General features: G+C 52.5%; 9 protein-coding genes across 9 annotated transcripts; 7 read left to right on the forward strand and 2 right to left on the reverse strand.

Annotated features, from left to right (window-relative positions):
- Window positions 1-972: 972 nt before the first annotated feature.
- On the forward strand, window positions 973-4,786 carry GLOTRDRAFT_130450 (uncharacterized protein; the record flags this gene model as incomplete). Its single annotated transcript, XM_007869216.1, has 4 exons — window positions 973-1,005; window positions 1,063-1,299; window positions 1,357-4,530; window positions 4,586-4,786. The coding sequence occupies 4 exons, from the start codon at window positions 973-975 to the stop codon at window positions 4,784-4,786; spliced, it is 3,645 nt and encodes a 1,214-aa protein (XP_007867407.1).
- An 84-nt stretch (window positions 4,787-4,870) lies between these two features.
- On the forward strand, window positions 4,871-6,451 carry GLOTRDRAFT_130451 (uncharacterized protein; the record flags this gene model as incomplete). Its single annotated transcript, XM_007869217.1, has 5 exons — window positions 4,871-5,011; window positions 5,062-5,163; window positions 5,213-5,350; window positions 5,409-6,094; window positions 6,157-6,451. 5 exons carry the CDS (start codon window positions 4,871-4,873, stop codon window positions 6,449-6,451), a joined length of 1,362 nt encoding a protein of 453 aa, XP_007867408.1.
- A 980-nt stretch (window positions 6,452-7,431) lies between these two features.
- GLOTRDRAFT_44116 (NAD P-binding protein) lies at window positions 7,432-8,707 on the forward strand (the record flags this gene model as incomplete). The annotated part of the gene is made up of 5 exons (XM_007869024.1): window positions 7,432-7,808; window positions 7,886-7,993; window positions 8,046-8,223; window positions 8,270-8,402; window positions 8,460-8,707. 5 exons carry the CDS (start codon window positions 7,432-7,434, stop codon window positions 8,705-8,707), a joined length of 1,044 nt encoding a protein of 347 aa, XP_007867215.1.
- An 83-nt stretch (window positions 8,708-8,790) lies between these two features.
- GLOTRDRAFT_130453 (WLM-domain-containing protein) lies at window positions 8,791-10,758 on the reverse strand (the record flags this gene model as incomplete). Its single annotated transcript, XM_007869218.1, has 10 exons — window positions 8,791-8,872; window positions 8,923-9,541; window positions 9,595-9,693; window positions 9,752-9,935; window positions 9,992-10,077; window positions 10,126-10,216; window positions 10,269-10,283; window positions 10,341-10,411; window positions 10,464-10,518; window positions 10,576-10,758. 10 exons carry the CDS (start codon window positions 10,756-10,758, stop codon window positions 8,791-8,793), a joined length of 1,485 nt encoding a protein of 494 aa, XP_007867409.1.
- A 205-nt stretch (window positions 10,759-10,963) lies between these two features.
- Window positions 10,964-14,157, forward strand: GLOTRDRAFT_77972 (6-phosphofructokinase). Its single transcript, XM_007869219.1, has 12 exons — window positions 10,964-11,105; window positions 11,160-11,418; window positions 11,470-11,659; window positions 11,717-11,954; window positions 12,008-12,092; window positions 12,152-12,340; window positions 12,405-12,530; window positions 12,583-12,723; window positions 12,780-12,802; window positions 12,852-13,392; window positions 13,446-13,576; window positions 13,627-14,157. The coding sequence occupies exons 1-12, from the start codon at window positions 11,020-11,022 to the stop codon at window positions 14,021-14,023; spliced, it is 2,406 nt and encodes an 801-aa protein (XP_007867410.1). The 5' UTR covers window positions 10,964-11,019; the 3' UTR covers window positions 14,024-14,157.
- A 94-nt stretch (window positions 14,158-14,251) lies between these two features.
- GLOTRDRAFT_111531 (uncharacterized protein) lies at window positions 14,252-16,818 on the forward strand. Its single transcript, XM_007869220.1, has 5 exons — window positions 14,252-14,411; window positions 14,479-14,543; window positions 14,598-14,621; window positions 14,678-15,672; window positions 15,724-16,818. Exons 1-5 carry the CDS (start codon window positions 14,318-14,320, stop codon window positions 15,752-15,754), a joined length of 1,209 nt encoding a protein of 402 aa, XP_007867411.1. The 5' UTR covers window positions 14,252-14,317; the 3' UTR covers window positions 15,755-16,818.
- GLOTRDRAFT_116732 (calcium-dependent phosphotriesterase) lies at window positions 16,175-18,005 on the reverse strand (the record flags this gene model as incomplete). The annotated part of the gene is made up of 2 exons (XM_007869221.1): window positions 16,175-17,334; window positions 17,915-18,005. The coding sequence occupies 2 exons, from the start codon at window positions 18,003-18,005 to the stop codon at window positions 16,175-16,177; spliced, it is 1,251 nt and encodes a 416-aa protein (XP_007867412.1).
- A 916-nt stretch (window positions 18,006-18,921) lies between these two features.
- On the forward strand, window positions 18,922-23,851 carry GLOTRDRAFT_139474 (uncharacterized protein; the record flags this gene model as incomplete). Its single annotated transcript, XM_007869222.1, has 44 exons — window positions 18,922-18,955; window positions 19,011-19,044; window positions 19,100-19,124; window positions 19,183-19,236; window positions 19,289-19,302; window positions 19,353-19,381; window positions 19,436-19,461; window positions 19,518-19,561; window positions 19,616-19,625; window positions 19,678-19,695; window positions 19,753-19,778; window positions 19,832-19,857; window positions 19,911-19,951; window positions 20,013-20,037; window positions 20,097-20,108; window positions 20,165-20,180; window positions 20,484-20,543; window positions 20,598-20,625; window positions 20,687-20,744; window positions 20,793-20,849; window positions 20,905-20,954; window positions 21,017-21,085; window positions 21,394-21,550; window positions 21,606-21,639; window positions 21,700-21,724; window positions 21,785-21,838; window positions 21,895-21,994; window positions 22,046-22,071; window positions 22,139-22,182; window positions 22,230-22,239; window positions 22,293-22,310; window positions 22,421-22,520; window positions 22,572-22,621; window positions 22,682-22,706; window positions 22,755-22,766; window positions 22,826-22,841; window positions 22,895-22,934; window positions 22,993-23,096; window positions 23,152-23,211; window positions 23,261-23,288; window positions 23,346-23,403; window positions 23,453-23,622; window positions 23,684-23,755; window positions 23,813-23,851. The coding sequence occupies 44 exons, from the start codon at window positions 18,922-18,924 to the stop codon at window positions 23,849-23,851; spliced, it is 1,998 nt and encodes a 665-aa protein (XP_007867413.1).
- A 240-nt stretch (window positions 23,852-24,091) lies between these two features.
- Window positions 24,092-26,892, forward strand: GLOTRDRAFT_139475 (uncharacterized protein). The gene is made up of 6 exons (XM_007869223.1): window positions 24,092-24,323; window positions 24,381-25,077; window positions 25,126-26,037; window positions 26,100-26,290; window positions 26,342-26,443; window positions 26,499-26,892. The coding sequence occupies exons 1-6, from the start codon at window positions 24,120-24,122 to the stop codon at window positions 26,790-26,792; spliced, it is 2,400 nt and encodes a 799-aa protein (XP_007867414.1). The 5' UTR covers window positions 24,092-24,119; the 3' UTR covers window positions 26,793-26,892.
- The last annotated feature ends 23 nt before the right edge of the window (window positions 26,893-26,915 follow it).

Consider the following 26,915-nt stretch of genomic DNA (forward strand, 5'->3'; position numbering starts at 1 on the left):
AAACCTAAACAAACAAAATCTTGAGGCCTGAAACAAACAGTATAGTGATTCTCCGGAGTATTTATCTCCGAAGTTCGCCAGTAGCCCGGGTGGGGAGTTCTACTGAACCCACACAATAGTCTCTTGCCTACAGACGCTCGGTGAATTTTATACTTTAAATCCAGAGCTTACTAGGATCTATATGCGATGGAGGAGTTATTTAGTTTCGACGAGTCAGGCCTATTGGCAAAGCTAGGATCGATTGTAGACGCTAAGTCCGACGCGGGGGGACTTCGAGGATTGCTGAGACGGTAAATCTGATACACTGAGAGGGTGAAGTACAAAACTTGGGTTTCCTACTACGCTCCATACATTTTTATACTATTGGAATGGCTTTGCGTCCGTCCAGAGTTAAATAACGAATATGCTCCGCATCCCACACAATTACTCAGCCTTTGCCCACCGCTATACCATGTCCCATACGATCCTGCCGTGTTTCCACGTGCTCGTCCTAGGTCTTAGGGGTAGCCTTGATGCATCAATGCTTGCTTGAAGTGCCTCATCACGCGGTACTGCAGGCTGATCACGTGCGGTTTAGCTCCGGCTGCTTGCTGACTGATACGTTCCATCCGGCTGTCGATTTATGTCTGCTGACTCGGTCGCTTTGACAGAAACGAAGGGGCGTGATGACTGGGGAGTGGTAATACCAATGCCTCACTGCGACGCGGGCCTCCGCCGTTCCCGGAGATAATTAGTCACAAAGGTATTCTCCCGGGTGACTTCGGAGCGTCTGGCTGCGGAGATAAATCATATTGGTGATCTGCGCCTGCCTTGAGGATGTTAGAAGGTCCGGAATTAAATCCAGAACCCATTGTCGGTTACTTGTAGCATAAGAGGTTCCACAGGTGGTGTCGAATAAACTTTGGAGGGGATGTACGATGTGTCAAGTCCGCAATTTCGGGGGTCAGAAGATCGTTGGGGCTTATCAACCGCATGAACGGTGACGAGGCTCCACTGAGCGCATCTGTATGTGATTTCGATTTTTATCCGTCGTGTCGATGTGCAGCTGAGACGCGTTGATAGACGGATAATGCTGTCATTGATAGTGCAGTCGAATTGCCTGAGGGTATCAAGCTTGGGAAACCAGTGGACGAGCCTGTCGAGAATGGGTTTGCTACTAATGGTGTTGAGCCCAAGGAAGAGGATCCTGTTGCTCCGGAGGAGCCTGCAGCTACTGATGCGAATGGCAATGAGCCGCACACTGGAGCTGAAGATGTGGCAGAAGTTGCTGCAGAGCCTGTCCTAGAGGAGATGACGGTTGTGAGGTGTCTCAGTCGCTCAAGGTGATTATGCATATTGATGATTCTCATTATACAGGAGGGAATTCCTCTCGATGCTCAGGCAGATACAGAGAAAGAAGAAGGTGCCGCAGCTCCTGCAGAGGCGGAGCCTACCGCAGAATCTGAGCAGCCTCCTGCTGAGGCTGTAGTGGTGGAGCCTGCCACTGAAACTGAGCAGCCGCCAGCTGACGAGGTAGCAGTGGAACCCAAGACTCCCCTTGCTTCTGAAGCAGTGGAAGCTCCCGAACCTGCACCAGTTACAGAAAATCAGGTGCCTACTGAGGCTCTCGCAGAGCCACATGGAGAGTCTGTGGCCCTCGCTGAGGATGCTCCTGCAGAGGAGGAATCAGTACTGGAAGCCTCCGAGCCAGCACCCATCACGGAAGAGGGCATTCCTGCTGAAGACATTTCTGCCAGCGCAATAGAAGAGTCTATGGTCCCCGCTGAAGGGGCGCCTACACAGGAGGAGTCAGTAATGGAAGCTCCAGAGCCCACGCACATCACTGAAGAGGGCGTACCTACCGAAGAAGTTTCCACTGAGGCAGCTGAAGAGGCTGTAGCGCCTACTAAGGAAGCTTCTACACAGGACGAATCAGTAGTAGAAGCTCCCGAGCCTGCATCCGTCACTGAAGAGGGCGTACCTGTTGGAGACGTTGTCGTCGAGGCAGTTGAAGAGGCAGCACCCGCCGAAGACACTTCTGCTCAACAAGAATCTGCAGTAGAGACTCCCGAGCCTGTGCCAGTCATCGAAGAGGGTGTACCTACTGAGGAAGCTTCCAAAGAGCCATATGAAGAGCCTGTGGTGCCCGCCGAAGACATCGCCGCCCAGAAGGAATCAGTAGTAGAGGCTCCTGAGCCTGCTCCAGTCACTGAAGAGGGTGTGCCCATCGAAGAAGCTCTTGCAAAGCCAGCCGAGGAGTCTGCTGCCCCCACCAAAGACATCCCTGTACACGAGGAACAGGAAGTTGTATCAGATGCTGAAGAGAACGTCCCTGCAGCTGCAGAAGAGGCTGTCCAAGATGAGACGCCCGATGTGTCCACGGGAGGTCCCCTCGAGGAGCCTGTCGAAGTGGCCAGCGAGGAAGCGACCGCTGAGACACCTGTTGCCCAGGAAGCCCAGGCGGAGGAGGTGCCTGCTCCTGCTATCAACGAAGAACCCGCTGCTGCAGCAGAGGATACAACTCCTGTAGAACTTCCCATTGAAGAGGTGCCTGAACCTGCTCCCTTGACTGAGGAGGGCGTCCCTCTACCAGCTGAAGAGGGGTCGGAGGATATCCCCACCGCTACTGAAGCTACTGAAGGAGAATCAGCTGCAACCTCCGCTGCCGACGAGGCCATAGAACCTGATACTGACGCCGTCCTGACTGAGGAAGCACCTGAACCAGCTGCCATTACTGAGGAAGGTGTGCCCGCACAGGTAGAAGAAGTAGAGGTGGCGTCAGAGCCCGTTACTGCTGATGCAGAGCCTGCTACTCAAGATACGCCTGAGCCTGATACGGCCGCAGAGGAGGGCGTGCCAGCTCCAGCAGATGAACTTCTGGAGGAGACTTCTGCTGCAGAAGCAGAACTGCTGGCTGAGCCCGCCAGTACTGATGCTATGAAGTCTACGACCGAGAGTGCACCCGCGGTGGAACCTGCCCGGATTACTGAGGAGGGAGTACCCGTACCCATTGAAGAGCCCACCGAAGATGTCCCCGCTGAAGACCCTACGGTTATTGATGCTGCGCCTGAGCCCGAGCCAGTTGAAACGGCAGATGCTACTGCCAACGAGGAGCCTGCGGCTGAAGTGACTGAAGATGCGCAGGTGGACCCAGTAACAGAAGGCGTTCCTGAAGCTTCCACTGTGACAGAGGAAGGTGTGCCTGTTGAGGCGGAGGTAGCCCTTGCGGACGCCATGCCAGAAACCGAAGAGACCGCTGCGACATTGGAGGACACGGCTGAACAAGAAGCTGAAGAAATGAGCGAAGAAGTGCCACAGGAGGATGCAACTCCTGAGGTATCGGAGCCTAACACTGCTTCTGAAGTAATACCGGAGGACGGGCAACATGCTCCTGCTGTTGGACAGGCGACCATTATACCTGTCCTGGACGAGACGACAGCAGATGTCACGGCAGAAACTCTAATTACCCCTGCAGAGGAACTGGAAGTCGAGCCTAGTGTTGAGCAAGAAAATGTTGCTCCAGCTGCGGACGAGTCTACCATCGTTCCTGTCTTGGATGAAAGCTCCGCCATTGAAAGCGCTGTCACTACGAAAAGTGAGGAAACTCCTGGCACCATTCACCAGGAGTACAAGATTATATCGACAGATGCTGGAGCGTGGGGTGTTGCGGAGGATGTTGTAATCCCGGCTCCTGATGCCCCGGCTGAAGATGTGCCTCCGATCGAGGAGACCGACACGGGTGTACAGGAAGCTCTCGCAGAGGAACCTGCAATGAAGGAAGAGACCGCGCCTGAAACGGAAGTCGTAGCAGAAATTGCGGAAGAAATGTCTGCCCCTGCGGATCTCTCAATGTCAGACGAACCTCTTGCAAATGAAGCCCCGTTGGAAGAGTCAGTAGTCGCTGAAGACAAACCTGTGGCGGAACAAGTCGCGATTGACACCCCAGAGTCTACTGCCTATGCTACTGAGCTTGCTGCCGTGGCTGAGTATACCGATGACACTGAACCTACCATCGCAGCACAGTCTCTGCCTGATGCCGAATCTTCCACGGAGACCGTTGCTGAAGTTGAAGCGGCCGGATCCATGGTCGAAACCCTGCCCATTGCGGAGACTGAGGCTGTACCTGAAGTGGAGGCTGCATTACCAGAAGCGGAGGCTGCATTACCAGAAGCAGACACACCTGAGTCCACTGCTGAGCTAAAATCCTCAGCTTCAGCGCCATTAGAGACGCCTGTCATCCAGATTGATGGTTCCTCTTCCGAGGATGATGCTGCCTCGACTGTTCTCGAAGCCGCGAGGGAATCGGAAGGGGAGCATCCAAAGTCTCCTTGGACCCCCTCATATAGCGTCAGTATTCAGGGTGGGACGGCCTCTGGCATAAGTAATGCTGAGGAATTATCTGAACTCTCACAGCTACCGCCTCCTGCAAATTTACAGCCCAGTACTGAGGAAACTGTTCAGCCAGAGCCACAAATTACTGTCAGTGAAGCTGCTGATGTCGTCACTGCTGACCAGATACCGGATGTGCCGGATGTGCTCGAAGGAAAGGAGGTAAGTCTGGTAGAATTATTGTGATTACGAACATCAGGATGCTCACGGTCTGCAGGTGTACCCTCACGCTTTGTCTCCTGTGAATGATGAAGCTCAAGATGAGAGACCCAAATCTCCGTGGACACCCTCGTATTCCGTGACAACTGTTGGGTCTGGACTGAAAGAGTCAGACATCGTTGCCCAGGAGCAGGAAATCGAGCAGCTGGAACAACTTCCTCCCGCAGCGGAACCCGATGTCTCCGCGGACGTCCCCTAGGTGGTGGTGAGTCCTGATGAGCAGTCATCTGAGGTGCCAGAAGCATTGGTGCCTGGTGCTGTGAACGACGCTGCCCAGGATACTATGGAGGATGCTAAACCTGATGAAACCACAAATATCGAGAGTGCAACCGAGGAGCAGGTTGCTGGGGGAGAGCTTGAGGAGACAGTTACCAAGATCCCAGTTGTTAAAAGTTTCATTGACGACGAAGATTCATCGGGTGAGGTAGGTACTCTAAGGATATACTTCTGTCCAGGCTGTGACCACTTCATCAGGTTCCTGTTCCCACTGCCGAAAGGCCCAGATCGCCTTGGACACCATCGTATTCCTTTGTGAAAACTCCGGAACTGCAGGGAGAGAGTCTCCCCGCACCAGATGTGAGCTATGTGCTTATCCACGTTGACTCCTTCCTGACGCAGTCCGTAGGATGCAGTGACACAGTCTCCGGTCATTGTTCTCCCCATGTCTGAGAACGCAGTATCTGATAGACCGAAGTCGCCTTGGATGCCATCGTACTCTGTCACGAGGAGCCCTGACCTTCGTGCCGAAGTAGAGCCCTTTGTTGTAAGTCAGAACATGACCATGCTGTGACAGTCACTGACATGTGATCCTTCGCTTTCAGGATGAGCCTATACCACAAACCAGGGGGTTGGACAGTCTGCCTGTTGCTCATGATGAAGCTGTTCCTGAAAGGCCAAAGTCGCCTTGGACCCTGTCATATACTGTGACGAGACAAGGCTCTGGTTTGACCCCAGGGCACGAACTCCCTCCCCTGGAGCAACTTCCCGGACCCGCTACTATTGCGGATAACCAGCAGGGTGAATCTCTCCCTGAAAGCGCAATTCCGTCCATTGTTACCGAGGAGGTTCAGCCTCAGGAGCCAGTGGACGAGGAGGTGGCAGAGGCCAGCCACGTCCCTGAAGTTGCAAGCACACCACCGTCATCGCTTGGCATGTCCACTCTGAGCTTCGAGTCTCAGTCGGAAGTGTCTGAGACAAGCGAGGCAGCTGTTGCACCAGCCTATCCGATATTACAGCCTGAAGCAGAGATGGCTGTCACGGAGGTCGTAGGCTTTGAGAACGATGCTACGCCTCTTTCGACCCCTGCAGCGATACAGCCGGAACCAACGGACAACGTCGCGCTGCCGAAGACTGTTGAGAGCAATGAAGCGCCAGATACCGTTCTGGAGTCCAACGTAACAGGCGATACCTTTGCAACGGAAATCTTGGATCACCTTGAAGAGGTCAGGGAGGCCAGTGCACCTGTTGGGAACGTTGACGAGGAGCCCTTCCCTAGTGCAGAAGATAAGTGAGTAGACCCCGTATCGTTAGCGTTGCTAGTTCTTGAACGCTAATCACGCATTGTAACAGACTGACTACGTCACATCTGGCTCCTATTGATGAAGACAAATCGGTTGAGCAGATGTCTTCAATTTTCCTAGACCCGGATGCGGCCAGCCGCCCGAGGCATGAGTCGACCACATCTTCCCGTTTCTTCCCCGGGGGATGGTTCTCGTCTCCTGTTGTGTCTCCTCAAGAAGGGCGCGCATCCTTGGACAGTGTGCAGGGAGAATTCACCTCTGGTGCACCCACTCCTAGTGCTGCAACCACTGAGGAAGACAAGACAGAGAAGGAGAAGAAGTCGAAGTGGTGTGTTATAATGTAAAAGTTTCTTTGGGTGGAAAAGGTTTAGCAGTTTTGTGAAATGACCATAACGACTCTTCATGACCTTTCCTTATATTCTCCTTATTGGTTCGAGTTCGCTCATTCATTATTCTTCCCTAATTTGCTTCTTGTTACGGTGGATATCTTTATGTTGCGGGTGCTTACGGTACATTGTATCCGAGTCTGATCTTAGAAAGTTAGCGGAGTAATGGGATTAAATGGTTTGATCTCATAGAGCTCGTCCCATGGCATGCTCCCATTACCGTCTGTATGAATTCATCGCAGGATGATTTCCGCAGCTAGCCATGGCCACAGGACCACAAACAACCACTGGCGTCTGCAGCCATCGACAGGTACGTATCATTCAGCTGCCAGACACCACTGCACTTCTGTGCCGTCTATTCCAACCAGATATACTTCCTTTCGACGAACTGGCTGATGACTCAGATTCAGACTCACGGCATGCCCTGTACTATCCTCGTCCCGAGCCGCAGGTGATACTGAGCTGTTTGCTCACAAGGGGGCATTCTCCACGGAATTCAATCACCAGTGGACAGGTGTCGCAAACAATGAATTCATAATCCTCGTACGCTTCAAGTCGCATAATATATTCACTTTCAGTTTCGCTTCATCCATGCTGTGCGTGCTATCTAATTGACAGGGACCGATGGCCGCTGCTCCCCTTCAACGTTTGGTTCTCCCAACGTCGAGGAAGGCTCATGGTTGGGTATTCATATTCCTGGCATTTCCTGCAACATGAATACATTGGCAGTTGAGCGTTCCTCGAGGCCACGGGGCCAAGACACTTGTGCCGGCGGTTCTCTTGATCCGGGCTTCCGCAAGACACGGTAGACCTAAGACTACGACAGCACGGGTTTTCTCAAGAGCTCCTGAGAAAGACGGTCTCATTTCAGAATCGATAAGGAATGGAACGGAAAAAATGTGTAGTCCAATCATTCCTACACACATGGTGCTCTCACCATGTCTCTTCCAACCTCTGACAAAGAATGGATATTAAAGCAGCAGCCTGAAGGTCAAATATCAATAGCGGACCTACCGGAGACGTTCGAATTAAAGGACGTGGCATTGGCCCCGCCAGGCGAGGCTTCTGTCCTTGTGAAACTCCTCACTCTGTCCAACGACCCAGCACAGAGGACATGGATCAGGAAAGGTGGTGAAAGAAAGAAGTTATACGTCAAACCCCTGGTTCCAGGAGATACCATTCACACCATTGGAATAGCCAAGGTGATCGCTACCGGCAAGAGCGCGAAAATGTTCAAAGTCGGAGACTTGGTATATGGGTGGCTCCATTGGGCGGAGTATACAGTTTGCAAAGAAGATGATGTATTCGCGCTAGAGTGAGTTTTGAATACCAGGACGATGATTATTCACATTTATCGGAAGATATCAGCCCTACCTTGGGATACTGACACAGTGCATACCTTGGAACACTCGGGTTCTCTGGATTCACAGCATATACCGGCTTGCATCGAGTGCTCAAATTCCAAACAGGACAGACTCTTGTTGTCAGCGGCGCTGCTGGGTATGAATCCTGTGACTTCCGGACCTCCACTTAGTGCTCAATTTTGCGGCAGATCAGTAGGTACCGTCGTCGTCCAAAATGCCAAGAAAGTATTACAGGCGGGGAAAGTCGTGGCAATTGCTGGATCGAAAGAAAAATGCGATTGGCTTTTAAGCATCGGCGCCGATGTGGCCTTGAACTACAAGTCCCCCAATTTCAAAGTGGATGTGGCGGAAGCAGCCCCTGAAGGTGTAGATGCATGAGTTCAGATGACTTTGTAAATTCTATGCAAAGGAGGCTAACAAATTTTCATACCTGCATCCCCTCTTTGCGGATATCTCTTGCCAGATATTTCGACAACACAGCTGGGCCAATACTCGACCATGCATGAAGAATCATGGGAGGATAGCAGCCTGTGGTGCCGTAGTGGGTGTGTTCCCTTGTTCCCGAGAATGGCAGCCACTTCACAGCAGGTTCTTTGTTCCAGCTTACAATTCGACCGGCGCACAAACCTTTGAGAACTTCTTCGACATTGTCTCACAACGTATCAACTTGAAAGGGTTTATCTGCACAGATTGGATGGATATGTGGCCGCAATTCCAAGTGGACATCACTAAAGCTATCCAAGATGGAAAGGTCATGCTCGGAGAAGGGACAGATACGGTTGTCGACTTGAGGGGTAAATTTGAAGACATTCCGAAGGTCTGGCTCAGGTTATCTGAAGGAGGAAATTGAGGAAAGCTCGTCAGTGTCATATCGGATGCAGACTAGACTACACGAGTTTGCAAACCAGCTCGAGTGATACGACGATAGTCAAGCTATCTGTACGAGCCAGACCAAGACGGCGCATCCCTAGCAGTACCGCAGGCAGAGCAAGCCAGATGGCCTTCTTGATTTAACCTAGGGACTTTATTAGATAGGCATACGTTAACCCGGAAAATAATGCATACAATGTGCACACCTCACAGGCCCACTGTAGGCCTTCCAGTCTATTCGCTTCCGTTGCGTTGCCAGGAGATCCTAGCTTTGCACGAGCCGGGGCAGCTCCGAGCCTACGGGCAGGACCATTCAAGCCCAGAGATTCCTTCTTGCATGTTTTGACCTCGTCCTGCACGATGTTCCCAAGTCGAAGCACATCCTGCTTGGGCTTTGTCGATCCTTTCGAGAGTTGGCTTGATGATGATGATGTATTCATTAAACTAGACGTCTCCGTTGAAGCCTTGGTTGGAGGTGCTGGGGTTGGGTTCTTTGCATGCTTATTTGACGACAGACCTGCTATAGCCGAAGCTGGAGGACAAGAGGAGAATGATCTATGTCTGTCATCATCCGAGGTCAGGTCAATAAAATGAAGCGGATCTTTGTCCTCTCCCCTGGGTGGCCGTGAGGTAGAGGAGATTGCAAAGTCTTTCCAGAAGTCATGTTTGGTCATCTTGAGATCGTCCAACTCAGACTCCTTCATCATATCCATCATGGTATTTCGGCGTTCTTGATCTGTTTCTTGCTTCGTCTCAAACTCGTCTTCTCCTTCATCCCCGGAAGATCTCTCCCGTTCCTTGGGCTGAGATCCTCCTTTAAAGATCGCATGAATGCTGTACTGGGTTGTTTCCGCTCCAATCACGTACCTTGGATAGCACGGAGCCTCCGCTCCGCAGCCAAGGCTCTTTCTTCCCTGGCCCGCTTGCTGATACCAGGGGTTAGCGCAGGAAGAATGGCCATAAAGACTGGTATATTAGACTTGCCTGCCCGCCTTTTTTCTAAACCCCGCGCCAGCCTTCTTACTGTCCTCGTCACTGATATCGTCGTTGAGAGACGTGCCTTTACCGACAAAGGCACCCTCCGCTTTGACTCTTGACCCAGCCTTGCGCCTCTTGGCTGTCTGAGCTCCGGTATGATTAGAAGGTCCGGCTGCTGCAGTGCGTCTTCGTCTCCGGGTAGGTCGGGTGCGTGTTTGGGCGCCTCCGCACTGCGCAAACAGGTAAACCTCGCTAATTTCGGATACATGATCATAGAGTCGATTACCATGTATTCGGGTAGATCACCTGTCTCTAAGGTTTGTCCGCCAACTAGCGACGAGTCGAGCAGGAGTTTCCCTGAGGACCAGTAGCCTGCATGCGTGGTGAGAATACTGTCTGGACTGAAGAGGGAGTGCAGACCATCGCCGTAATAGCCCTTGTTCTGCAACGCTCGCACTTCGCTGTTCAATTGCCGCCATAAGGCTTGGAAGGCAGGACCATGATTCATGTGCTGGGACCCATCATGGAGAGGACTGCATCGTACAGGAAAGGCATGCACGCACTTTGATGTGGGCTAGCTAGCCATCAAGGTCAGTCGCAGCATCTGCTGTGGCGGGAAGCTGCCCGGGACGTACCTCGTGGCACAGTGTGCTCAACAGCCATGAGTTAGGGTAGAACCGACCATCGGGTCGCCGTAACACAAGCTCTGCCGGGATGGGATGATCAGTGACCTCTAGGATTGCTTGATTCATACTCACCTACAGTTTCGCCTGCCTCCCAGTTACGACCCGCGAATACTCGATTATACTCATACTGCAAATGTGACATTCAGTATTCGATGCTGGTCGCGCATATCCGAGCATTAATGACCTCCTCAAAGCTATTCACTGAGAACCCATGAGCTTTCATTATCGGTCGTACTTGCGCCGCCAGTGCCCGCAATAGCTGCCTCGCCGCCTCCTGTGCTTCCGGTTGCGGCATCGGAAGGGCGGTTATAAAGTTTATGTGGGGATTCGGGTTTGTCTCCCGTTCGTTGATACGGTGATGCACCATCGTCGTCAGCAACCACGAGCAAGTCTAGTCTCGCCCACGGATGATAGCAAAGGTCCGAGGATGTAGACCGAGCTCGACGCGGCCAATAACGCGCAGCACGTTGGACGCGTCGAGCGCGTCTAATCTCCGATGGCCCAGGCCGAATCTGGATGATGGCGAGCGGACAGTCCGAGTCCACTCTTAAGGCCGATTCAGTCGTACAGCGGCCCCGATACTGTACCTCTCATTGCTCTGTACATCGTCGGCGTTCAGAACACGACCATGAAGCTCGCCGTTCTCACTTCCGGGGGCGACAGCGCCGGAATGAATGCGGTCGTCCGTGCGGTGGTGAAGGCGGGCATCCTGCAGTGAGTCTCGCACGAATAACAATACATTATCCCCTCTAAAGTTAGGATATCAAGAGGCTGTGAGACATGGGTCGTGCGAGAAGGCTACGAAGGTTTGGTACGGGGCAATCAAGCCGATGAGCACCAAGATGCTATTCTACCTCCCCCTCCCCCGGAAGTCCGCGTCAAGGACGTTAATTTTCTGAAGAACCTGAGATTTGGGGACGGTGCATTACTGAAAGACGGAACTGGCGATCTTCCCTCCGGTCGAACGCTCAAGGGCCGTTATATCGTCCGCGTTGGTTGGGACGACGTCCGAGGATGGTTAACGGAGGTAAGTTAGGCGTGTTGTCTTCGGTTGACTGATCCGAGATGGGTCATGCAGGGAGGAACTCTCATTGGGACAGCGCGATGCAAGAGCTTCCGTACGCCTGAGGGACGGACTGCAGCTGCCTACAACATGATCAAGGAGGGTATCGATGCCCTCGTTGTCTGTGGAGGAGATGGGTCATTAACCGGCGCGGACGTGTTGCGATCGGAATGGCCAAAGATTGTAGGTACTCTGCGCGAACAAGGTACGCACGCCTTCTCTTACTCGGTCATATGTATCACCTCGACCTGATAACCAAAAGGCAAAATATCCGAGGAACAGTACAAGCTACATGGTCACCTCAAGATCGTTGGACTGGTTGGCTCGATCGACAATGACATGTCCATGACAGACCTTACCATCGGCGCTCCTACCGCTCTACATCGAATTTGTGAAGCACTAGACAACATCAACTCCACCGCCATTTCGCATTCTCGGGCCTTTGTGATCGAGGTGATGGGACGGCATTGTGGCTGGTTAGCTCTCCTTGCCGGGTTGAGGTAAGTGTACAGTTCCTAATCTCATTCGCGATTGTCTCAGCCAGGGGGGGCAGTTCCGGTGCAGACTTTATATTCATCCCAGAGTCTCCACCAGAGACGAATCCTTGGGAAGATGAAATGTGCGCGAAGATCCAGCGGGTTAGCCACTGCCTATTGTCCATGCTTCAAGACTGTGTATCTGACACTCTTAACTCTAGCATCGCCATATGGGGAAACGAAAGACAATCGTTATCGTCGCGGAGGGCGCTGTTGACAAGGAGTTGCAGCCAATACGCGCAGAATACGTGAAGGATGTCCTCTCCGAACGACTGGGACTGGACACTAGGGTGACGACGTTGGGACACACTCAACGAGGTGGCAAACCCTGTGCTCTGGACAGGATCTGGGTGAGTGTTCCTTGCCAAACGCGTACTGTAAGGATCATGCTAAGGTTGCTTCCCGGCTCCGTAGCCGACGCTGCAAGGCATAGAAGCCGTAAAAGCTCTCTTGGAAGCAACACCCCAAACTCCTTCATACATGATTGGCATGTGCGAGAACAAAATCACTCGCATACCCTTGATGGAAGCCGTGGCTGCTGTAAGTCTGCCTATTCGAGGATGAAAGGTTACTTCGCTTATTCCACCCTCAGACACAAGCCGTTGCTACCGCTCTTCAGCAGAAGGACTTCGCTAAGGCTATGTCGCTCCGTGACCCAGAATTCGTCGACAGCTTGGAGGGCTTCTTCGCCACGTCCGGGTTGGATAAGGAAGGGCGATTACCCAAGGAGCAGGTGCGTATATGTGTTGTCCTCCTGGAGAAGGTTAATGACGCAGAATGACGGTACAGAGGATGCGTGTTGCCATCATGCAGTATGTTCTTCATTATGTCAACCCGCTTTGGGTACTCATCGCTCCAAAGTATCGGTGCTCCAGCTGGCGGAATGAACGCGGCTACCCGAGCCATTACGCGGTATTGCTACCGCCAAGGTCACACGCCGATAGCCGTGCAGAACGGTTTCCTCGGGCTTCTCGACGATAGCGTGTATGAACTGTCCTGGCTCACCGTGGACAACTGGATGGCGCGTGGCGGTTCCGAGCTGGGTACGAACCGTACGTTGCCCGACGTCGATCTCGGCGCCGTAGCCGCGAAGTTCCAGCAGCACAGGATTGACGGCCTGATCATGATCGGAGGGTTCGAAGCTTTCACTTCGCTGCTAATCCTGGAACAAGGCAGGAAGCACTATCCGGCGTTTCATATCCCCATGACGCACCTTCCTGCCACTATCTCGAACAATGTTCCGGTTACTCAATTCAGCCTTGGTTGTGATACCAGTTTGAACGCGCTGCTGGAGGCGTGTGACTCTATCAAGCAGAGTGCTCAGGCGAGTAGGAACCGGGTATTTGTAGTGGAAACTCAGGGAGGGAAATGCGGTTTCTTAGCCACCTTGGGCGCTCTGGGGGTGAGTGCCGCCAGTGATTGTATACAGAATACGTTGTGATCTCGCTCTCGCAGTGTGGTGCGGTTATTGTCTATACTCCGGAGACAGGGATTTCGCTGGATATGCTTCGGAATGACGTCAAATTCTTGAAACGGCGATACGAGCTAGATGTCAAGGGGCATAATGAGGGGCGTATCGTCATCAGGTATGGCGTGGTCGGGTTGATGTCGCTACTTGACCTGACTCGAGACATAGGAACGAGGCATCATCGCACATCTACACCACGGATATGCTCACGAAAATGTTCAAGGAAGAAGGGGGGAAGTTATTCGATTCTAGGTCTGCGTCCCTTGGACACACTTTACAGGGCGGCATCCCCTCGCCCATGGACCGAGCTCGGGCTGTCCGGCTGTCTCTGAAGTGCATGGCATTCCTGGAGGAGCACCACGAGGTCTTACGGAAGCAGACAAAGAGACAAACAACTCCCAACACCGCCGCTGTCATAACTATTCAGGGATCTGCGATCAAGTGGGTACCTGTGAACGACATGGTCGAGCACGCCGACATGAAGAATCGGACGGGTATACATGGATGGTGGCAAGACATAAGGGAGCTCGTGGATGCAATGGTTGCGAGACCGCAAATAGTGTAGAGAATAGAAAGCATCTGAGTACTTAAACTATTTGGTGTATTGCTATCGATAGAGACAAGGAGTGTCCTGCGCTTTGTACTATAGTTCTCGTAATGCACGCTAAACAAGGACCCACAACGCGGTGGGTGACGCGGTGACGGCGAGCACGTGCCCTCGGTACACCGGAGCGGAGATTGAAAATGCATCGTGGCAGCGTCGGCGCGGACCGAAGGGCGGTTGACCGTTACGCCTGCGTTACTCAACGCGCTGATCTCGCGACGCCCCAGCCTGGCTTGGCCCGTGCCCTCCACCACCATGCCCTCTCCTCAGCACCATCTTATTTACCCGAAAACAAACATCCCCCGTCCCCCGCTGCCCGTGCATCGCGCGAACTCGCAGTTGAAGCTCAGTGCGTCGTCGTTTCGTCGAAAGGGATGTTGGAGAACGATACAGCTGACACGTCTGGGATTTCTCAGCTGAATCTTCGAAGTTGCCGGAAGTAAAGTTCCAGGAGCTGGAGAAGGAAGGGCAGAAGGTCATTGTGCGTAATATCGCGTCGTTTTGATGAAATGAAGATGGACTGATGTCTCTGCAGATCGGGAGACTGAAGATTCCAACTGTGCGCCTCCCACTTCACTTTTCACGATTGTCCCTGAGACGTAAACTCTGACATAGCCGAGTGGCCATGCCTTCATCCTACGACGATATGATACCGGCGCAGTCAGCCTGACCACCATGTTCCGCGCTGCGTTCCCCCTCGCCACTGACGAAGAGGAGAAGGCAGAGACGGCGTGGGTCAAGGCGAACTACGACGTGGGCACGCAGAAGGACGCTTACCGTGTTCGACTGGCAGGCACCTGGGTCGGCGTCGACGTCGCCTTGTCTGTGGCAGAGGCGTATAGCATTAGCCACATAATTCCTCTACTGGCTGCCGCAGAGCCTGAAGAGGGCAAACAGTATCGGCGATCCGGGAAGCCGACTACCCCCAAGCAGCAGCCTGCCCCGCCAGTCACTACAACCTTGCCCACGCCAGCTCCGTCTTTCGGCTCCCCCAACCCTACCAAACGCCGCAGGGAGGCTTCGCCTGCTCCTGTCGTAGAACTCAAACCGCCCCCTTCCCCGCCACCTTCAGCCAGCCCGGCGTTGCGCAGATCACCTCGCAAGCCGAGTCCTGCTGTTACGACTGCAAGCCCTGCCAAGAGCTCAGTTCTGAAGTCTACTGCTGCTACGACTACGACAGTCAAGGTCGGAAAGCCACCATCCAAGCCAGCGTCTAAGCGGCAGCAAGAGCCACTTACTCCTGCCGCTTCAGATGAAACTGTTGGCGAGGATGAGCTTCCTGATATCCATGGGCCTGATATGAACGAGGACATCGCTGAGCAGAAAGAATTGATTGAGAGGTTGAAGAAGGAGCGCGATGAGGCAGAACAGGAGCGCGCCAGGGCTATCGAGGAGGCCGACGATTTGAAGCAAAAGGAGCTGGTGGGCAAAAAGCGCGAGCGAGAAGACAGCGAGGAGCAGCAGTACAAGTTTGAGTTCAAGGAGCCGGAGAATAAGGAGAGGGCTATAGCGACCAACAGGCGGGTTACGGGCTTCTACGAACGGATGCCACCCGAAAGAAAATCTGCTGCTTGGGGTGCAGTCGCATTTGCTGCTGGGCTGGGAGCGATGTAAGTTATATGATTGCCTCTCCAGCACATCATCTGACGCCGTTGCTTTAGGACCTTCTTGCCAAACCTTCTTGGATTCTGATTGCACTCTGATCGGTGTGTGCTAGTGTGTTCCACCAAGTCACGATCCGGCCGTCAATCGTAAGGCTATGACTCGTCGAGCCGGTTCCCTGTACTATTCCTTCTTCCTTTCCCTTCTCTGCGACACATTCTCGGTTGCCAAAGACGTACATTCCTCAAGTTTACCGTAAGTTGTCTGTAGTCTTCGGCTTGTGACCGTAATTGTTTGTCGTCATCGTCTTCCATACTCCCCTTGTCCTGGTTAAATTGTTGCATGCTTCTAGTACGGATGTACCTATGTATTGTGCCTTTTTATTTTATTCAGTTTCTGTAGAGGCTTCTTGTATTGGCAATGGGACTAGCGCCATGAATTTAATGAGCAAAAGCCAAGATAGACCGCAGCAAGCTCGCGAATCCTGCGGGTCAGTCTTTCATTCCATGGTCAAGGTCTACAGACTAGAACGCCTTCAGTGTACAAACCCGTCACGTACAATGTGCCTGCCTGGCTATCCCGTAGAGCTGTGCAGGAGTTCGGGAAGCCATTGACACCTCCATCGCTTTGATATAAAGTCTCCACAGTATGGCTGCGCGCGGGAGGAACTTTAGCAGACGCCGGCAAGGGAGCCTGCATGTCAAACTCTGGGGAAGGTGTGTGCAGCACCAGGTGCGCCCCGGTCTCAGGGTGCTTGTGGTACAGGCTGCGCGGCTTAACGGCGACAACCCAGCTCGGTGCGGCTGCGTCGGTCTTGTTCTTTGAGACCGCGATGAGCGATGGGAAGTGGGGATGGCCCGCGACTATCAGCGTTCCCTCGTCGTCGAACATAATGTTGTCGGCGGCGAAGGGCAGTGGCACTTTACTCTGCAGGCGAAGGGCGTTTGTGAGCGACTCCCGCGCGTAGAACCGGACTTCTGCCATCGAGCTCGAGGCTACCGCTAGTTGCTGTCCGTCGTGGGATAACGCTACACCGTTCGGGAAGGGTATTCCTATCGCAGAGAAAGTATGCTGGGTTGACACTGATCCTGGGTCGGGGCTGTCAACAGAGACATGGGAAACCCAGCCAAGCGGCAGTCCAAAGACCGACTCGGTCATGGGCAGAATTTCTCCCAGCAAGCTCGGGACTCGTCTGGTCATCAGATGGTCATTGCTGACGTAGAACGAGGTGGGCGACGTGAGGGCTACGGAGTTGGGCGAGACGAAGTATTTTGATGTCAGCGTACGCACCCAGGTTGCCCGCGACGGGTGGGACGGCGACATGTAGAACTGCTCGATAGTGGTGTTGTGCCGTGCGTGGTTGACTACGAAGAGATTCGAGGCGTTCCCCGCGTATGAAGGCCATATCTCCAGGCCCAGCGGGTGAAAGTCGTGGCCCTCGGGGTAGCCAGTGAATGAAACCTTTTGCAGGCTGTCTGATTTCGGGTCATATACCCAGAGCGCACCACGAGGGTTCGGGTCCCGTAGAGGACCCATCACGGTGTTCCATGCCTTGCGATTTGGGTCACAAGAAAGCAAGAGTAGCCTCTCCTGCAGCACGCCACCCTTATCCTTGTGGTCCCAAAACGTCGCATCCTCGCAGTATTTCAGCTGCGCTTCCTGCGGGTCGTCTTTCAGGACGCGGCATTTGCTCTTGGGGTCCCCGCCGCCGTAGTAGGCTTCGGGAAGAGACGGCTTGGTGAGGAAGACGTTCTTTGCCACAAGCCCGTTCCGCCACGCGACGAAACCCTGAAATACGCGTTCTGTCAGGCGCGTGCAAACGCTGGATTGTTCGCGTGTAGTCTTACCACTAGGGCTGCGAAGAAAATGAGAGAGTTCTTCATGGTTGTAACATTGACGGGTGTGCACTCCCAGGACGAATTCGAGTTACGCCATGGCAGCGCTCGGGCTCGGGTATGGCTTCATTTACATGTCTTCTGACGGCTCGCACGATAAACACAGTGTGGCTACAGGATCGCCGTTTCGGCTTCGCACAGTCTCGACTCTTAACAGCTTCAACAGTGTTCGATTAATCAGCACTAGTACTCTATCACAGCTACTCTGTTCGTCCGTAAGATCCGAGTCCGTTCGCAAGTCGCGTTTGGTATCGGAATAGCTTGGATATTTTCACCAGGCAAGTATCAGACCGAAAGCAGTGAGTCCTTCATAGGTGAGTGCGAAGTTAATGAATCTTAACGTATTGTTGTGAACAATGCACATTGTAGATATAGTATGTTATATGTCCAAAGGGCCGCCTCCTGAGCTGCCGCTGGTACTCTGATGTCCCTTTTTGCAGGGCCATGATTTACTATCTGCCCACCTGATTCCTGGATCCTGGTGCTTCCATGCTAATCCTCGTTGACGAACTTGCCACCACTCGATGGTAGAATCCAACAGGTACTTAAAGTTATACGTCGTGGCCCGGCCGGCACATACTCAGCGTATTCTTCATCGACACTCAAAGGTTCACAACGCTTGGGACAAGCAACTCTCGTATATCAACCGATCAACATACGGATGTACATGTGCTGACACCCAATCATGTCCGTGTTACGAGCATTCCGTGCCCCATATTCAGTTGTCCCGGTCGAGAACACTTCTGGACGCGGCTGTGTTTGACGCTGTGAGCAAACTCATCTTTGTGGCAATGGCTATACAGGAGGTGCTTCAGATCTATTGCGGTCCCGCCTTTAATGTGCCGATTGCGTTGTCAGGCTGCCCTTTGGGGTCTATCAGGAGGTGTTCCGCTGTCCCGAATCGAGAGTGCTTCTCGTGTTCGTACCTGCCCAAGGACCACTCCACTCTCTTCACGCTCCATATAAACGATTCGACGAGAACTGCACACTGTTTGCCAATCGACCACCTGTATCACCTCGATGCTCCCAAGACGGTCCGATGTTGTGACACTTTCCCTGCGAAACGTGCCGGTGCCCGCTGACACCGGAATCGCTGCTGCAAGGTGCAATGCAGATTCTCACCGGAGTCTCTAAGAATAGACAGGCCGTCCAAAGACCTGGCAGTCTATGAGCCCAACATCATTGCACCGCTCTGAAGGGATCGAAATGTAGCTCAATGCATCAAGATCAATCATGGCTCGAAGCCGTGCCAGGTGACTGAACTCTGGTCCATAGGTATATATACGAACGGAGGATGTATTCAATATCGGTATCCGACTCTACAGGTCTCCTCTAGGTCGATTGTGCCCGGAACTGCTTACCATGTCTGGACCGTTGGACCTCACCAATACCTATGGTATGCCTTCTGTGCTGATGGGACATGACAATAGTCCGACTGTACTCAACCTCAGGCGCTGCTACCATGGGAGCCATGGCCACCCTCATGTAAGTGTCTTCATCGTCCTCTTGTAGAAGCCTTCCCAGTGATACCGTCCCTTAGTCTCTACGGCATCACCGTGCTTCAGGTGGGTTCGCGGGTCGTCCATAATGCAGACACCCTTGCTAATGTTCATATCCATATAGACCTATTTCTACTTCCTGCAGTATCCAAAAGACAGCCCGGCTTTCAAGTTACTCGTGAGTGGTTGCTCTTGCCCTTTTCACGACATCTGACGCAAAGCCACAATAGGTGGCATCTCTATGGTCTGCTCGATTTAATGGCCACCCACAACCGACTCACAGGTATCATATAGCTTGCTCGACAGTCTGCACATTGTCCTCGGTATGAAGACCTAGTGGCTTCTGCCCCCAGAATTCTGTGCTGACACCTCTGCAGTCTGTCACGTCATATATCACTATCTTGTAAGATCCATGTGTGGCTTTCCCCGGAGTAGTTGTTCACGTTGATTCCTATGTAGGTGACAAACTATTTCAATCCCATCGCATTATTGTCAGGTGTCTGGTGAGCATGAGTATCATATGTAGAAAGGCGTCTCTAACTGAGACGTTCACGCAGGTCTCTATATGTGCGTAATTATTGGTACATCTGCGACAGCAAAAACTCAGAGTCGTGGCTAGGCCTCAGTCGCTGCAAACGTGAGCACTAGGATATAAAAAGTGCTAATACGACGCCGCTTATCGCATTACATTCAGGTGGTCATTGCATGCGCAGTTCAAATGTGCGTTCTCAGCGACTCCGTCTACTGTCGGTTTCTCACCATGCCTCTGATAGCTTCTTCACCATGCGTATTTATCACTGTAACTGTCGGTCATACCTATTCTACACGCAGCACTTACTGGTTTAATTACAGTGAGTGGCCCCCGCACGAAGCACTGGTTGACAACATTAGTGGTGAGTCGCCAGAACACCTCTCAAGCGTTCTGAAGCGTCCTTACGCAGGCACCCACCACAGACCATTTTCGTCATTCTGCACTTCTGTGAGAAGGTTCCACTGTGATCCAATGGGACGGAGCTCATAACTACTTTCTGAGTGTAGGTTTCGGGGTCGGTGAGTAGCCTGGCTCACCTTCGGCCTACTCTCGGATTGACGTATCTCGATTGCAGATACTGTCGTAAAGTTGTAAGAGCAACACAGCTTCCAGTGATGTTAATCCGACCGACCATCTGTTACAGTGCAGTGCAACCGGACCTTGCTGCGATTTCTCAGATAGGCGTAAGAGTTATCAGTCTTCTTTAACAAGCAGCACCTTGACGTACACATATTTTCCAGTTGAAGACTGTATTGCCCTTCAGCATATTCGCGGTGATGTCGGATATCCTAGTGGCTGCTTCTCTCTGCGCATTGTTATGGAATAGTAGGAGTGAACTTAGATCGTAAGGTTTCGCTCCCTGTTTTGATATCCGCTCACCCGTGCGTCGACAGCACGAATATGATCATCAACCGCCTGATGCTTTGGGCTGTTAACCGCTGCTTGCTGACCGCGTACGTTCGGAATAGTCAATTTTTTTGGTTATCCTGATAGATGGGGCATTTTAGAGCTGTCGCAGTTGCGGAGACAATTGTGGTGAGCTCCTCATTTGTGCTGATTATCTCTAGCATCATTCATCACCCACGCCCGCGCTTAGTTCTGTGTCACGCCGTCGCAACTTTGGTTTATTTCCATTGATTTCGTCATAGGCAAATGTGAGGCGCCTCTGGTATGACCAAGCGAAAGTTGATAGCCTTTCCTAGTGTATTGCAACTCACTTTTAGCGACTCTGAACAGCCGGGATTCCATCAGAACAACAGGTAAGCCGAGAATCGCTTCAGTTGATGGATTTGAACCTCTGACTGTCGGATCTAGGTCAAAATAATATTCATGGCATAGACGTCGATAGTAAAAACGTCGTGCAAGTGGGTACCCTGTATCATGATCCCTATACCTGTCTCGATACTTACGCGACCTCCGCCTTCAGCTGTCTTCCTTCCCTGCTACGAGTATCGCACCTTCAGGAGCTAGGTCTGATAATGAGAGTGCGACTATCGTAAGCGTTTGCCACTTTGTATGTGCGGTGATCTGGCTCACCTCCGACGTAGCCCGCCCTCCATCAAGGCAAAGTCGATGTTTCTTACTTGCCTTGAGCCCTGAACACCAATAAAAGGCAGAGAGAATCAATGTTGTATTCAGTCTGTGTAGCTTGTAGGAAAGAATAACATATTTATACCGCTTGTCTATGTACTACAGTTCATTAGCGGCAGATTGGAGAGGCACAGCCACTTGTACCGAATCAAATCTGCCGCTGCTGTGGCGCTGTCATTCGGCTGATGCTCAGAAGCTGATGGGAACTTGAAGCAGCAAGAATTTGAAGAAGGGTGTTCGTCTTCCGAATTCTCCTGGCTTCTTCATTTACAACGGTCTGCGGCGGACAGCGGCCATAGAAGTCTCAAGAACGCTTTGGATCCCCCGCCCCTCCCGAAGAACATGGATCTCGACTTGGGACCCACATTCGGTGAGTAGATTGTGAGATGCATCAGGCGCAACACGAGAGACGAGAGCACTCCCAGGGGCGGCATATGTAGGATCAATGGCAGCACTTATGTGAGTCTATTACGCTTGGATGAAGGCCTCGCAATTCCGGACTAATATACCTCGGACCAGACTCTATGGGATTACGACGCTCCAGGTATAGATTTGATTGGGCTTAGATTGGTGGGGGGATCAGACATTGAACAATGCTGGCTAGGCCTATTTTTATTTTCTAAGTTATCCCAGAGACGGTGGTGGCACGAAACTCCTCGTGAGTCCACTTGGTTGGAAGGATCAGACAAGAGTGTGCACTGAATCGTAATGCAGGTAACATCGCTATGGTATGCTAATCCCTGCGTCCATGTCGTCCTCAAGATTACGGACCTTATATTATATAGGGCGCTGGACACGCTACACGTTATCCTCAGTAAGCACCACATGTCCCTCGTGCAGGTATAGTGAGTTCAGACGACACCAGTTTCTCATGCAATGTACCATTATCTCGTACGTATGACCGGCGGGCGCTTATGTGATAAGCTCAGCGCTCACAAGCTTACGCTCCCATGTTTAGATCACCAATTATGCGAACCCACTGGCTCTCCAGAACGGCACATGGTGAGTGTATCCGTGCTGTCTGGGACATCTTTTGCTGAAACTGCTAGGTCATTATATGTTCGTGTTCAACTTTCCGTGATCGCCTGTCAAAGCGTACTCACTTCCACAAGACATCAGTTGGCCTTAATGTAAGTCACAGCCGATACCATCAGATACACCGCTAGTCGATATCGCCACCCGGTTCTATCTTCTTACCCTCGATAGTGTGCTGATGCAGGGGCTATCTAGGTACTAATAGCAGTCGTTGTCCAAAGGTGGGCACTCATCGCACCGTGCGGGTATTGTGGTCTTTGACAATCACCCATATTTCAGCTTCTTCACGAAGCGCATATACGACTGTGCGTTTAGAAATTCAGTGGCGGGAGATATCCAAAGCTGATCTTGTTCAGTGAGCAGGTCACGAGGGCCTAGGTTGCAAAGGAGTCTGACAACCATAACGGTAAGTCTTATGATCCCTTGGGGAATTGAAGAATGACAGGGTTCACGACGCGCCTTCAAGGCATTCTTAGTGGCAGGACATTTTGGTAGGTCCTTGCGACTGCGAAGCGGTGCAGTACTCATTCGCGAAACAGCTTTTGGCATAGGTAACGCTTGCACGCACTCTGGACCCGCGAAGGTTCTGACTTCGTAAATCAATGTGCAGAAACAGTGGCAGAGTTGTACGTTCGCTCAGAACGTTTTGCATACCCCACAGAAGCTAAACCACCGTCAGATTTATCAAGAAAAAGCTAAGCCGGATATCTGAGATCACAGTAAGTGCTGGCATTGCCAGGAAAGATAGTCGTTTTAATGAATGCGGCCCGTACTCAGCTTAACAGCGCTCTGCCCTTCGCCCTGCTTGCTGTTTTATCCGATATCCTCGTCGCGGGCGCGTTATGCGGGCTGCTGTGGCACGAACGGTCCCAATTTCGAGAGTGAGTCGTAAGCGTTGAGCAGTGAACCGTGTACACAGCTCAGCCCGGCATATAGTACGAATGAACTGATCAACCAGCTCATCAAATGGGCTATAAACCGCTGCTTGCTTACCTGGTATGTACATTGTTGCAAGCCGAGCACAATAGGTCACCGTGATATTTAGTATCCTTGCCATCGTGGAGATTGTTGTCGTAAGTGGCTCTCGCACCACAGGTGACCTAGGTGTTGGCTGATATCGCCGGGCCCAGTTCGCGGTGAATCCCAAAGATTTCTGGTTTCTGGCCATAGACTTTGTCATAGGGAAACGTTAGTGCTGTCGTCGGGCTTAGAATCGCAGCTCATAACTGTTCCGCAGTATATGCCAACTCACTACTCGCGACTCTGAACAGCCGCAAGTCCTTGAAGGGCAAGGCGCACGATCTGGAACTAGACGCTACCACTGCCACCACTGTCAGCTTCAGGATGGCGCCCACACTGCAGACCGTGGACACGGAAGACGCTTCAAGATCACAAAACCTCGTAAGGGTAAGCACAGCGTGAGCCGTTTTAACGTGGATAAGTCTGGAGGACCTTGTTCCCCTGGAAGATCCCGCAGACCGAAGCTTCCTCTTCGGAATGCGCAAGAACAGATACGGATGACGTGGACCGCCTGGACTCCGTATGTTGCATTCGTCGAGGTCTATACAACCTGTTCAACTCATGCATCAATGTGCAGGCCACGCCTTTCAAATACCGAGAGCCGTCATTGCCCTGATAGAGCCTACATCAGACACCTTCGCTGAGTATGTACGCTCATGTACCCCGCATTGTCGAAGCCCGGTCTGTAACTGTATCACTTATCTTCCATAAACATGTGCGCTGTGAGCATCAATCGTCCTCCTCGTGAATGAGGGGTTGCGATGAGATGAATGGATACACGCCGGTTAATAAAGCGCGTCACCGCACGTGGCCGCTCTCTTACATAGGCCTTCGGCTTCAGGACTCCTTGGCATGACCGACTCTCCGTCCCCCCATCTCATTTCATGGGCTCTCCTGGTGCACATAGACTTACACTCGTGATCCTGCTCGTCGTCAACTGCCTACTGTTCGCTCAGAGTCGGTACGGACAGACTTCCGGGGCGCGACCAGGCAATTTTCTGGGCCGGACACTGCTGAAGCGGGATGTTGCGGCGTACAACTCGTCCGACTTAAGCTGGAATTTCAATGGTGACGGTTACGGCGACCAGGTAAGTATACATGGTTTATCCGAACTGCACGAGTTGTGAATGATTGGTGTCGATCAGTGTTTCCCGCGAGTGATTCCGCTGGAGGAGCAATGCACACATGTCAAGACGGTGTGCCCCGACTCCGACACTTTCCTTTCAATCCAGTACTTGGAATCGTACTTTTGCTCATCACTGGCTATACGGCCCTTCATCTTCGTTGGGTTGCTCCTATGGCTCGTCTTTTTGTTCTCGACGCTTGGAATAAGCGCATCCGACTTCTTCTGTCCTAATCTTGCCACTATAGCGCAGCTTCTGGGACTGGATGAGAATGTGGCGGGCGTCACATTCTTGGCCTTTGGAAACGGCAGCCCAGATATGTTCTCTACCTACTCCGCGATGCGCTCGAACTCAGGCAGTCTGGCGATCGGTGAACTGCTCGGTGCGGCGTCGTTCATAGTCTCGTGCGTGGTAGGATCCATGTGCATCATCAAGCCGTTCCAGGTGGAGCGATACCCATTCCTGCGAGATGTCGGATTCTTCACTATTGCGGTTACCCTGCTCATTGTCATCTTGCATGACGGAACGCTTCGGGCTTGGGAGGCCGGCTGCCTCGTTGGTTTGTACATTGCGTATGTAACTCTTGTGGTGATAGGGACCTGGTGGGAGAGACGGCGTGCGCACAGGCGCATGAAGGAAGCCTTGATACGTTCCGAGTATCGAGAGGACGAAATACCACAAATGCCGTACTATGATGAACAGCCATACCGTGATGATCGTGAGTGCCAAATGTACTCGGACTGGATTTGTACTAAACGCTGTGAAGCGTCCCCATCCCCCGAGCGCAGCACAAACTCGCTGTCGGTACCAACTTTCACGCGACCACGAGCAATATCTCAACCAGGGCCCCCTCGGCTAGGCCTGCATACTGACCTTCCCCAACGATCACAGTCGCGGTCACAGTCGCCATCTCCACGCCTGAGTCAGATGCCTTCGTTCTCACTGATTGGAGCTCTAGAGTTCCGGCAGGTAGTCTCGTCTCTGCAACACCAGGCAGCGAGTCCGTCTCTCAACATATTCGAGAACCCGGTCACGCCGTACGTCGGCGGCCGCTATTACAGCCAGCCCAGATCGCGACCTCGCACTCCTCTGCGCACTCCTATCCTACTGGACCACGATCATGAAACCAATCCATGGGATTCTGCGCTGGGCATGCCGCTGAACGAGCGCTCGCCCGAGCTGAATGGACGTGGAATGTACTCTGATACGTCTCTGCCTCTGCCCGACGGTGCTCAGAGTCCAGTGCCTGTAATCTCCCATACGCCCGCCTCTCCGACTTCGGAAGCAGATACAGAGTCTCAGCACCGTGGCCCGCCTATTGGTCGTGAACGCATCTGGCATATTCTCGGACGGGCATACCATATCCTTTTCCCCACTTTACATCACTTCAGGTCCAAGACGTTCATAGGGAAGGTGGCGGCTTTATTCGCTGCGCCAGCTGTCATGGCTCTGACTGTGACATTGCCTGTCATCGTAACGCCTTACGAGGATAGTCATACGCAAGAGAAGGCGCTTGCCAGTGATTCGAGACTACTGGACTTTGAGGAAGAAGGTATTGAAAGAACGCTCATTGCGGAGGAGGAAGTGCAGGAGGAAATGCACGAGCTCAAGTTCAACAAGTGGTTGATGGCTGCGCAGTGCGTCTGTGCGCCCTTGTTCTGTGTCGGTGTTCTCTTCAGTAGGTATACCTGATCTTCACGTGCAAGTGGCCGAGGATAGCTGAGTCCATACGCTACCCAGATGGTGCAGATCAGCAACTCTGGCTCCTGATGGCCGCGGGTGTTGCAGGTTTGGCCTGTGCAGCGCTGGTGGCGGTTTTCGCTGACAGGGGAGAGCATCCCACCGCTCGCCTGACGCGTTGCATGATGGGCTTTTTCGTGGCTGTGGTTTGGATCATGGCTATCGCTGATGAAGTAGTGAACGTACTCCGGGTAGGTGGGACTCTGCCTCCCTGCGTACAATCCTGCTGAGACAGTTTCCAGACGTTCGGCTTCATCTTCGGACTATCGGACGCCATCATAGGGCTGACCATATTCGCTGTTGGCAATTCACTTGCTGATTTGGTCGCAAACATGAGCGTAGCTGTAAGCGCCATGTCTCATAATCGTGGGGGGAGATGCTCATGCGCTGTCACACTAGGTCTTTGCGCCTATCATGGGATTCTCCGCATGCTTTGGCGGACCTATGCTGAACATGCTCCTAGGCGTTGGAGTCTCCGGGTCCTATATCATCAATCAGAGGCAACGACCATACGACCTGCACTTCTCAAAGACGCTGCTAGTGAGCTCTGGAGGCCTCCTGGCTATGTTGGTGTCCACTCTAGTGTTCGTCCCATGGAACGGATTCTACCTTACGAGGAGATGGGGCATATTCCTGATATTGTTCTATACCACAATCATGGCTACTAACATTATCGTCGAGACGCGTTCATAGACTATGCTTCAGGTTGGACTTTGCTTTGACTATCTACCGTAATGTGCTAAATGTAATTTGGATTCATTTGCCTGCTACCACACGATCCAGCATATTGCGGGGCTAAAACGGCGGTGCTGCTGC

This window comes from Gloeophyllum trabeum (assembly GCF_000344685.1).
Source record: "Gloeophyllum trabeum ATCC 11539 unplaced genomic scaffold GLOTRscaffold_00009, whole genome shotgun sequence".
NCBI lineage: Eukaryota > Fungi > Basidiomycota > Agaricomycetes > Gloeophyllales > Gloeophyllaceae > Gloeophyllum > Gloeophyllum trabeum.